This window comes from Spermophilus citellus (genome assembly GCF_964194105.1).
Source record: "Spermophilus citellus genome assembly, chromosome: 1".
Lineage (NCBI taxonomy): Eukaryota > Metazoa > Chordata > Mammalia > Rodentia > Sciuridae > Spermophilus > Spermophilus citellus.
In genome coordinates this window covers 245,163,752-245,175,957 of record NC_138182.1, presented here as the reverse complement: position 1 = coordinate 245,175,957, position 12,206 = coordinate 245,163,752, and the positions used below count along the sequence as shown (strand labels likewise).

General features: G+C 41.1%; 1 protein-coding gene across 1 annotated transcript in view; it reads right to left on the bottom strand.

Annotated features, from left to right (window-relative positions):
- Nucleotides 1–12,206, bottom strand: part of LOC308653346 (chondroitin sulfate proteoglycan 4-like) — a 69,649-nt gene that overhangs the window by 43,556 nt on the left and 13,887 nt on the right. Inside the window, exons 3-5 of the mRNA XM_081301946.1 lie at nucleotides 8,564–12,124; nucleotides 6,375–6,845; nucleotides 2,363–2,539 (exon numbers count right to left, since the gene is read on the bottom strand). Of these exons, the coding sequence (XP_081158072.1) occupies nucleotides 2,363–2,539; nucleotides 6,375–6,845; nucleotides 8,564–12,124 (4,209 nt within the window). The remainder of the gene's footprint in view (nucleotides 1–2,362; nucleotides 2,540–6,374; nucleotides 6,846–8,563; nucleotides 12,125–12,206) is intronic.

Below are 12,206 nucleotides of genomic sequence, written 5' to 3'. Positions count from 1 at the left end.
TAAACCCACTCTTGTCAATACAACTGCTGTAGAGGTGGTGGCATAAAAACCACTGCAGTAAGAGCAAGAGCAGCTCTGCAGCTTTTTTTTCCTTACCGAAAACAAAACAAAACAAAACAAAAAACTATCCCTTGATAACATGATGTATTAAAAGAGCCAGAGTGAGACAAAAGTAACAGGGGAATGTGGCAGAGCATTGATGATGAGAGTGTGGGATGTGGACAGATTAGTTTCAAGTCCACTCCCCTCCCTTGTGACCACTCTGCGCCTCCATGTTCCCACTTTACAAATAAGGTTAATAATCTCAGCAGTTCCTCTGAAGGGCTATGGAAATGACACTACTTACTGAAGACCCCCAGTCCTCTGTAAAAACACATGAGATATAAACTTTTATAATTGTTCACTGGTGATTGACAGCTAAGATTCCTCACTCTAGCCAACAGCCTGCTTCTCAGATGACTTTGCAGAGAGTGACCTCAGTAGGAATCATAGCCAAAGTTGTGTGGAAAGCATAAGAAAAGTGACTGAAACAGAGGAGCTTAACCAGTTGGCACATACCATTCCTGGGCTACCTGGGTCATGTCTGTGAAGCAAACTCCAAAGCCACAAGTTCCAAAGGCATATTATTAATTTTAATTAACACTATTAATTTTTCACATAAAATGGAGACATAGAAAAATGAATCGAGTTTTAAGATCACTAAAAGAGCTCAAAAGTCTATTCCTAGATCTAATTATTTTGAATAGATAAACATTAAAACCCCAGTGATCTTTTACAATGTAACATTTGTTCATTAGATTAGCCCTCGGTGGGCTCCTGGGTATGCCTGCACTATCATTTAATTAGCCCTAGGGTGTTTCATAAATTAAGGGCAAAGGTTAATGCTTTATGTTTCACTGCTATTTGCCTTACTTTCTTCCTATCCCTCCCTGAGACCTAGCTGGCCTCCACACTCACCAAAGACCCTTTTCCTATTTGTGTCAACTTCCATTGATGCTGCATCTGCTGCACCATTCTGTGGCTTGGTGGTCTTTAGACCACTTAGAAAATAAGCTTTAGAGCTGAGGGTGTAGCTCAGTGGTAGAGTGCTTGCCTGGCATATGTGGGATCGATCACCAGCACCACCCCCTCTCCTCAAAAATCCTTTAAGATATATTGGGTTAGACTAGCATCAACAACAACCACAATTTTGTTAGTTAAAGTGGTTTATTTTTTTTTAAATACCCCTCTAAAAAAAGCATGATGAAGAAAGTAGGATGGAAGAATTCTTGGAATAGAAATCAAAAGAACCTACAAGCTACTCTTCTGAGGCCCCTGATTGCTCCCTGGGCTTTAGTTTTCTCCCCTGTAGAACCAGGTAAGTAAGGGATACAATATTTATATGTTTAGATACATTGACATGTATACAATATTTACATGTTTATATGCACGTGTACATATAATAAAATCCTTAGAAGAAGGAATATAAAGAAAGTACAAGTTAAACCTGAGAGAATCTATTAAATGGAATTTTTGAGATGCTTCAGTATAAACTGGCATCAATGAGTTCACCAGCACCTATGTTGCTGTGTGGCAGGAAATGTGCGGTCCATGCCAGGAGACTTCTGGCACATCAGCCCCTTTGTGTAGGCAGCAGAAACCACATAGAGATGCTACCTCAGGGCAATCTCCACAAAAGAACAGAAACAAAATGGCTAACACCCCACCAGCTGAGAGATGAAATACCTGAGAGTGATTGAGAGCTACCCCTGGGGGATTTTCCAGGACAGTGAAAGGGAGCAAAGTTCCCAGATCAGCAAAATACTGTCACATGACTTCTTTTACCCAACTGGTGTGAACTAATTTTTAGAAATAATAGCTACTGTTTATTGAGTGCTAACTACATGGAAGCACTGTGTGAGAACCTAATATCATCTTATTTAATCCTCTCACTCTTATTTAATCCTCCATCCTAATGAGGACAAACTAGGGAACCAAATAACTTGCTCAAGGTCACATAGCTAGTAGTGGGCAGCCAGGGCTTCCTCCCAGATATGTTGGCTACAAAACCCACTACCCACCTAGCAGTGGCTGTCCATGGGCAGACACCTTCCTAACCTGCCTCCAAAGACCAAGCCTCAGGGAGCATCACACCAGATTCATTGGGATTATTTATATTTTCCGAATGGCACCCAACAGAATGTCCTGGTAATAACTAATATTTATTTAAAACCATGGGATTATATCAAATATGTGTGTGTGTGTGTGTGTGTGTGTGTGTGTATTCATATGCCTTCTTATTTAACATTAGAAATAATAAAATAGAAAAACAATTGGGAAGCCCTAAGGTTCTCATGTTAAGTCAAAAGCATGTAGCACTTACCTGGAGGATCTTATTGGCTGTTATTACTGGAGCTTTGTCATTTACAGATTCAACAGTCACAAAAAGGGTTTTGGGCAAACTCCGTTTTCCAAGCTCTGAGCTATTTGCAAAGATGGTGAAATTATCAAGAAGCTCCTCACTATCATCATGAACATAGTAAATCAGTTCCTTTTCCACCTATAACCAACAAACAACAAAATCACTAACTTGCTCAAATGTGACTTTCAAAATATGAATAAATTGCTATAAAAGAAATTCTGATTTTAAATATCTTGCTAAAGCACAAAAACATGTCCTCATCCCATGAAGTTTAAGTCCAACAATCAGCAAATTGTGCTAGATGATATATTTTCTAAATTAATACTTTATCCTAGAAATAAGTTTAAGGAGAAAAAGAGCAATTGAATAATGTGATATACAAAGAGAATTCTGGACTGGTAATCAGAAACCCTGAATTCAAATGCTATTTCTAATACCCAAGTGTGGTGGGAGGGACATATACAGCCTTCCCACCAGTAGAAAAACACAATCAAATACAGACAATACTTGCATATTTAGAATGACTAATTTCTGAAGTTGCTTATTGTTTCATAAAACAATGAAATTTCTCCCCATTGGCCAGATATTTCCTCTTTGGAGACATATGGACCAGGGCAACTATTAAGTTCTCTCAAATTTCTCATTTGTAAGCCAAGTATGCATTGGTCCTTTAATTATTCTTTGTATGTGAGGTTATACCTGCTACCTCCTAATCCTATTCCTTCTCCTTCAGAATAATTTTTGTGTGTGTGTGTTCATCTCTTAAGGGGTGCTACCAATGATGAGCTAAAATTCATCTCCTATCATGAAATACATTGGAGTCAAATTATTCTATCAAATTGCAAATATTTACTTTTATCCTATAAGATTACATATTTTTAATTAATTCTGAGGCAGTCATCCAATGACTTAGTTTTCCCTTTTCAATTTATAATAACCAAAATTTTGATCAGAATGCCTCTCATGTATCTAAGATTCAGGTAGAAGACGATAAAAAGCCCAGGATCAAGATTAGAGACCAAGAGAATTTTAAAGCTTCAATGAGTCTGTGACCCAAACAGACAATGGCAGAGAACTTCCAAATCCCAAATGGAGTTGTTAAACTTCTGAAAAGGTCTCTAAGGTTGTGTTTGTTTTGATAAAATAAAGCCAAAATTTTTAGCAGTTCAACTTCGCCCATTCCTGTGGCGCACTTCCTTTGAGCAAAGTCTTTTGATCTCTCAGAGGTGTTTCTGACATGGGTTGAAAAGTTCAGGAAGGGTCTCAAGGGAGAGTTGTGGCCACTCATACACAGGTGCTATAAGAATTTCTTTGGAGCTCCGTGAGCAGAGGAATTCCAGATCACAGGCCTGACCGTGGGTTCCTGGAACATGCTGTTTTAAGTTACTTTAAAACAAACATGGAAGGTGACACTGATCACAAGATGAGAAGTCTCAACTTAAGGCATTTCAGGATCCCAGCATTTACATAACAATCATCTCTGAGGTATTCTTCCTAGAGAAATACATCATTTCTTCAGTGGAGTATCACTTCCCCAAATTACATGTCATTTCATAATATTAATCTGAAATCCAGGATGGGATGTGTTAGGGATTTGTAAGTTCCTAGACTGAAAACTAGAAAAATGTGACCTAAAATTAAAGGATGCAACAAATTTCCAGAAAATATTGAGAGTCTATGGTCCCCTGTCACCCATCCTGTTCAGGGGTATATTGAGTTTTTCCTCTGCTCACACCTTCCTATCCCCTATTGCTCCAGATCTCGCTTCTCACTTCAGGTCAAAAGTCAAATCTCTTCCCCACCAGCACGTGGCTCCCACGGTGCTGGACCACACACTGCTCCTCACCTGGGAGTCCATGCACTTGCTCCTCCCTCTGCCTGAAAGCTCTCTCTGATACATTAGGCTTCTCTGACTCATCTCCTCCAGGTGTCTGCCATGTGCCACCCTCTCAACGGGCCTTCCTTGACTGTATTAGAAATTGAACATCAACATGCCCAAACATGCATACTCACAACCCACACATCAGTAAATGCCCCAGCACTTCCCAGCTCCTTTCCTGCTTTATTTTTCTCTAGAGTACTAACTTTCATTCGACATGCCATTTGTCTCACATTTATTTTATTTATTGTCTCTCCCTGCCTCCCACTTCCCCCCCCCCCGAATTGGAACAAAGTTCCATTGGAGTAGGATTGCTGCCTTAGTTCACCACTTTATCCTCAGTACCTAGTCCTGGCATCCCAGACTCATAACAAACTCAAAAATACTTTCTGAATGAAGAAAGGGCAAATTTGAGCAGGAACTCCTTATCCAAGCCATTAACAGCTAGAGTCAGGGATTAGTGTCACTTTAAGAGGAAATGATGATCTCAAAAGCTGGAGAACTCAGGAGTCACAGAGAAAGGGACTGGATGAAGCGGTCATCTGGACACACAGACTCGTGACCTTGACTCTCCACTGTGAACAAGCTGCATGATGACATAGGTGCCTCAGGGAATGCTTATATCTCAGTACACAGATTTCAATCAACAATCCTTAAAAACACACCTCCTGTGAAGCACAGTCCATAACTGAATTGACCAAAATGGTACCAAAATATAGTGCTTGGGCTCTCATCTAGAGTACATGAAGTGCAAAGTATTAATTCAATTCATCCTAGAGCAGGTGGTTAGTATGCAGGGGGTTGGTCTAGCCTTCGAAAGGGAAGCCATGATTGAGAGACCCCTGAGGAGGTCACTGAAGAATTGCCCTCCCTGATCTGATGTATAAGAGCTTTTTACAGCCCTCAGCATTCTCTGATTCCCCCAGGGCTTCCTAATGCCACCTGAAAAATCTAGCCCTCCTGACATGCAATTTAGGTTACATCTCCTATGGACAGGGGTGAGGGCTCCTCCACACTCCATCCCCAAGAAACCTCTGCCACTCCTCAGCCTGTGGAAGACTTCTTGTGCTCCCAGATCACCCTTCCCTTCAAGGCCTCCATGCCCTGTGCCACAAGGCTACCTTGTTGCAGTGCCAGCCTCTGGTTCATCCTCTGTTATCTCCTCACTCTTCCTCTCCTCAAAGTCTAGGTGAAACATCACTCCTTCCTGAAGGCTTTCTTATGCTCTTCCCTATGCCCTTCACTTAGAATCAAATGTACCAGTTCTGTCCTCCCATCGCACCACTGTGAAGATGCAACGGGAGAGGCAGGAAGAGAAAGCAAATCTGACAATAACACCATTTGAGCTCAAAGCAAAGAAACCTGATAGCAGCCGGGAGTTGACCTTGGTTATTTTATCCTGACTGGATGCCAGATTGATAGTTAGGTCCAGTTCCCTGATTGCAAGGACTGGGAACTTTGAACATGATAGTCTTGGGCTTGGCACAGAGCACAGCACTGAGTATGTACTCTGAAAGCATCTGTTGGTTGAACAAAGGAACAATGACTCCAAAATATCTGCCCAGGCTTAGAACCTCTGTGTTGCCCTGATATCCTGAGAGGGACAGAAGTATTTTTCTCATTTAGAACTGGGAAGCCAGGGTGATGCAGGAAACTCAGGGCATATAAGCACAAGTTGGAGGAATAGAGATGTTTAACCTAAAGAAGATAAAATTCAAGGGAATTTGATTAATGTTTCTTTCAAATAGTCAAAGAACTTTCATGAAGAGAGTTATGATTTATTCTGTAGGATACTGGAATCAGGATCCAGGAAGTTTCTAAGTGGCAGATTTCAGCTCAATCCAAAGAACTAAAGTTGGCAAGCTTTTAGAGTAGAAGAACCCATCTCAGGAAGTATTAAGTTCTCCATCACTGAAGATGTTCAAGTACCAGTTGGACCCCTCTCTATGGGGGATACTGTAGAAAAGTCCCTAGCATCTGATGGGAGGTCAGACCAGAGCCCCTCCAAGGTCCCATCATCCTCCAAAGCCCATGTGTATCAATGATAAACAGTCAAATTTTATCTAACATGACCAAATATATTAGAGTTATTACCTGTTTCCTGGTAAATTTCATTAGCTTTACTCTTGGAAAATCAGAATTTTGAACATAACCATGTTTTGGTGATTCGAGTAGAATAAATTCACAGTCAAGTCCCTCAAAATACTTGCTTGGAATTTTGAGGTCATCCTCCAGAAGTGCTTTGGATCCACCTTCTTGAACTGTGAAATTCTGTACCTCCAGAGGAATCCACTTAGGGATGATATCCAACAGAATTTCCACTGCACTCACCACTTGGGAATCATTTATCACGTCTAGGGAAAAACGATCCTGCTGTTGGTCGGGCGCTGTCTGCACATAAAGAACCCTGCCATCATCAAGATCCCGGTGTGTGAATCTCAAAGCGGACTTTTCATATGCACCCAAGCTGCCACCTTCTGGTTCAGATATTTGGAGGTATCCATGCCTTGATGGAGAACTGACTATGAACTCTGCCTCTGGAGGAATATTGGCTTCATTTCCAGCCTTGAGTCAACACACCACACACAAACACACACCAAAAAAAAAAAAAAAAAACCATGTTACTGTATGTAAGAGTCAAGACTATTGATGACCCTAATCATTTTCTATTCATGTCCACAAATGGTTTAAGTTACATTCAGGGTTCATACACAGTTAAACCTAAATCTGATCTATTACCTATGCCAATATTTTGAATATCAGCCCTGATCACAAAGAAAAATAATAGTGAACAATCTAGAGTATCTACAAATGTACTAACAGATCATTACACATAGCAGGAAAAAAAAAACAGGATTTAGAAGGCTTAAGTGAAAGAAATAAATTCTATGAGAAAGAATAAATGACTATGGAAGAAACAGTAGTGGGATCACTAAAATTGCAAGACCTTAGAGAAAAGTTTTTTTTTCCTACCCCACTTTAACCAGCTCAGCATTTTCCATACATTTTTAATTTATTGATTCAGCAAAATCCATCTTAATACTATGACTGCAACTTATTTACAGTCACTGAAGTGCACATGACCCCTTGTGGTGGAACATATATTAACACCCTGAGCTCTTGATAAAAATTTGAGAAAAGCTAGGAGGGGCCCTATATTCCCTTAGTCAGAACATCTTATGAAGAAAACTGATTTTTCACTTCAACTCACTTCTATTTTGTATTATTGGTTGCATTTGTAATTTTTTTACAGTCCTGAAGTCAGATTAAGAGTAGCCTGCACTTTTGGCCAATTATCATTAATCACAGCTCATTCTCCCATACACTTTATACAGGACACCTTCAGAAGAACACTTCCTCTAACTCTGATGAACAGGGCGGGCCCCCCCTGGAAGTTTCCAAATAGGAGCCTGAAGAAATGGGAAGGCTGTGGCCTGAGCCCTGGTATTCCACTGGTCTTAGCCAGTTTTATCTATTCATCTTCAGAATCTAAACAAGGCCACATTCCAAACTAAGGAAATAAATTGTGTAATATAATATCCTCTGCTGTTTTAGGACTCCTTTTTATATTTTTTTAATTACTATATCATAAAATTACTCAGGTCAAATTAAACAAAGGTAGTTGGCCATAATATATACATCCCTCCCTTATTCCCAGTTCATACTATACTAAATTTACACAAGCACATGAATACATGTGTACGTAGCTTCAAAATAAGCTTATGTCCCATTTCCAACTAAAGGAAATTGGCAGCATCAAAGTCATGAAACCACTCAGCTTTTCTTCTTAACGGCTTCTTTGTATTTTTTTAAGGTCACCCACCCACTATGTCTCAATCTGCAAATATAGTGACGTGTCATTACTTTCCATAGAATCTGTAAAGTTAATCAATTTCAACTTCCCATGTTGAGGACTCTTGGTGATTTTTGCATTGAAAGATCTGATTGCCCAAGTTCTGAAAAATAACTCAGATTTTATAATTAATTTCCCTTCATTAACAGGAGATAAATCTACATAAAAATAGCTTTCAGAAGTAAACAGAATATCTACCCCTGTGGTCCTAGGAGAATAAGAATACTTGGTGTTGGGGCTGGGGATGTGGCTCAAGCGGTAGCGCGCTCGCCTAGCTTGCGTGCGGCCCGGGTTCGATCCTCAGCACCACATACAAACTAAGATGTTGTGTCCGCCAAATACTAAAAAATAAATATTAAAATTCTCTCTCTCTCCCACTCTCTCCCTCTCTCTTAAAAAAAAAAATACTTGGTGTTTAGATGACACCCACCTGGAGCCCTCTTCTACTCAGTTTCACTGGTTTTCCTTCTTCAACTACAAGGGTGTTTCTGTGCAGGACCTGGGTGTGAGGCTGCTGACCTTCTGAGCACACCTGAACACAGACACCCACTTCTAAGTGTGTATCTTTCACTTTCACTGTCAGGTTGAACATGTCAAAGTTGCCAGTGCCATTATGCCTGTAAACCACTTGTCCTCGCTTCAGGTCATGCTGGGAAAACGAGTAGGACACAGAATTGTTGACCAGGACTCTGCCATGTTTTGGGGGCCGCACAATATGGAATTCAACCTCGAGATCTGTTCTGACATCTTGGTTTGTGGTGACACTCAGGTTGGCTGTGGTGAGGCAGCTGTCCTTTCCTCTCTGTACAAGCAGCCCTGTGTTGTTGGCTATCTGGACATAGGGGTCTGACACACTGACCTCAAGAAGGGACGACGTGTAATGGACACCATCAGTTACAAACAGCACGAAGCGGGCAGAGTCCGCTCCCCTGTGCCTGAAGAGCACACGTCTTTCCCGCAGGTCTTCCTGCCTGAACTGGTAGAGTTTCTGAGTGGGGTCATTGGTTCGTACCAAATCCCCATTTGGGATGCCCCGCCGGGTGTAGAGCAACTGCCCATCATCAAAATCTAAGTCAGGGTCATGGTAACAGAGATCTTCCAAGGTCAACAAGCGCTGGCCATTCCGCATGACATGGAAGACCTTATCTACCATGCGCACTGGCCTCTCATCATTCTTTAACTCCACTGAAACAGTGACTTTGATTTCTGTAGACATTTGCTCTGAGTCAAGATCCCTGGCTACTCCCTCTTGGCCTGAACCTTTGGCAGAGGCCACAAGAAAGAATTCGTCATACTGGGTCTCAGAGTCATCATGAATATACACCAGCCGTTCACCCACTATGTCTTGATCAGTGAATGTAGTGATACTGTCATTACTTTCCAGAGAATCTGGAAAGCTAATCAATTTCAGCTTTCCATGTTGAGGACCCTTGGTAACTTTGTATTGGAAGATCTGATTGTTCAAGGTTCGAACAAATAATTCAGATTTCGTGATTAACTTGCCTTCTCCTTCTTTTACAAGCAATCCCTTGTTTGTTAAAATAATGTGTGTCCTATCTGTTTTAAAGTTTATTCTGAAAGTATAGTCATTTGATTCTATGTGTTTTGCAATAATCAAAAACCTAAAACTATCCTGGGAGTCTTCCCTTGGCCTCTCCTGAGGTTCATAACTTATCTTGGAGTCAGTAATATCTTTTTGGCTGAAGGTTGAGTTTGTTTTGAGAACTTTATCTCCATGTAGCAATTTTCCTTTCTTAGGTGGGGTCAGTAACTTAAAAAGTAGCTCCCTCTTGGCTACTTCCACACCCCGTGCTGCAGCCTGCAAATGATCAGAATTCAATATTTGCTGGTTTATGTTACTGACCTCTAGGGGAAGATTTTTCAAAAGTACAATTTTCAGCCATTGTATGGTCACAGGAAATATGAGCTCTTTGCTGACTTTTCCTTCTATGCTAACTTTAAATTTAAAGTGATCGGTAATATTTTCTTGCTGCAGTTCTTGGAATGTACTCTGGTACCGGACCCTACCCCGATCTATGGAACGCTGAGAAAAGGTCCTAACTTGTTTCCATTCTCCACTCAACCCTCTACGCTGAATCTGGCCAAACTGAGGTGGGTGAGTGATGTCATAGCGAGCCTCCATCTCATGTCGTTCACCATTAACTTCCACTGACAAGTTACTCCCTGTGATCAGAACAGAGCCCCCTTGTGATACAATCACACCAGTCCTATTGGCCACTTCAAAGTCCCAAGGAACAGCCATGACCCGTAACACAGCTGTATTGCTAACCAGCTCACCATCACTTGCTCTCAGAACAATCCGCGAGTTGCGGTGACCCCTGTGCACATAGAAAATGTTGCCATCTCTTAAATCCTCATGTGTAAAGCTATTAATGGGTCTCCCAGGATCATTGGCATTTTCTAAAAATCCAGCATCTGAATTGAAGCTGCCAAGAACTGAAAAACTAAGACTTGAAGACACTGTGTCAGGGTCTGACACCTGTATTACATTTGGGGTCAGTTGTTTCTTCGAGTTCTCAAACAGGACCAGCAGATTTCCTTCCTGGAGGTTCAGGTATGGGGGATCATTCACTGGAATGACAATAATGTTAAACACACGTGGAACATGGTTCTGCAGGTATGACGGAATTTCCTTCTTGCTATGGAAAGAGATGAAAAATGTGAAATGATCCGTAGGTTGCTCTGAACCATCATGCACATACCACACTTTTTCTTGCCACAAATCTAACAGAGTAAAAGTCTTCTCCATTTCTGGTTCAGGGGAAACATCTAATTGAATGAATCCATGAACAGGCATTTCTTCTATTTTAAATAGTAATTGAGAATAATTGATGTCCAAATCCTTAAATTCTTCATTTACGTCTACATGCCGTGGTTCCAAAAGGGCTCGTCCACCTTCTTGGACCTCCAAGTTATTCACAACCAAAAAATGGCTACTTTCATCTTGGAAGTTAGTCCCAGGCACTGCAGTGGAATGGGAAACTTCTGACTGAAGCAGGGTTTCCGTCACTGTTGTAGAAGGATTAGCATTATCAATACTCTTGATTTTGCACCCAGCAGAAATATCTTTGGAAATAAGGGCGTCCCTTAATGCTCTCTTTTCTGAGTTGGTTTTCAAGTCTCTTATGCACCCTTTCAAAGAGATTCCTCGAGCAGATTTTCTAGGCACAGAGGCCAGTTCTAACCTCTTCACTTTTTCCCACATTCGAGTATCAAGACCCCCCACCAAGAGGGGGCCTTTGGACACAAATGGTTTGCTTTGAAAAGGCAGCAAAGTCCTCACCCTTTGTGCATCTACCACTAAGTCCATATACCTTTCCCTGAGTTTGAGTTGAATAACATGCCACTTGTTGTCACTAACTAAGTTAAAAGAAGAAAGCTGAATTTTGCTTTCATTTCTTCCTCCATATGCCTTCAGTAGACCCTCATGTATTTCCAAGGCGACAAAATCCCCTTCTCTACCTGGCTGAAATAAAAGCAAGGCTTGTTGGGTTCCAGTTTGCAAAGCAAATTCTAATAGCCCTTCCCCTTGAACCTTCCATTCTGAAAAGGTGACATAGGATCTAGAGCTAAAGAAATTGATGGCTTCATCCTCTCCTGCAAAAAACTCATCATTGCATCCTAGTGAGACCTCATAAACCTTCTTAAAACCAGGATAAGATCTAAGGGACATAAGGATCTCCCGCTGGTTAAATATGACATCCTCCATACATCCGCGGAAGTTAGGAATATTTCCATCTAGGTAAGGCACATTGAGTCCCCCGCGGCCTCCTATGTAGATTCCATGGTGAAAATTCAAATTATGCACCCCACCAGACATTTGGCTAGTTGTCTCATAATGTTTGTCAATAACCAAGAAAACATGATCCTTAACATAGTACAGTTCCACCAAATGCCAAACCAAGTTGTCCATATGAACTCTTTGCTCAGAAAGGAGCACTTGTTCACCTGCACCCAAATGCATTCTCACCTGAAAGAGAAAGAATCATGATTAATAAATCTCATCTCATTTCTCCAAAGTATTTTATTATGAAAATGGGACTGGCACCCTA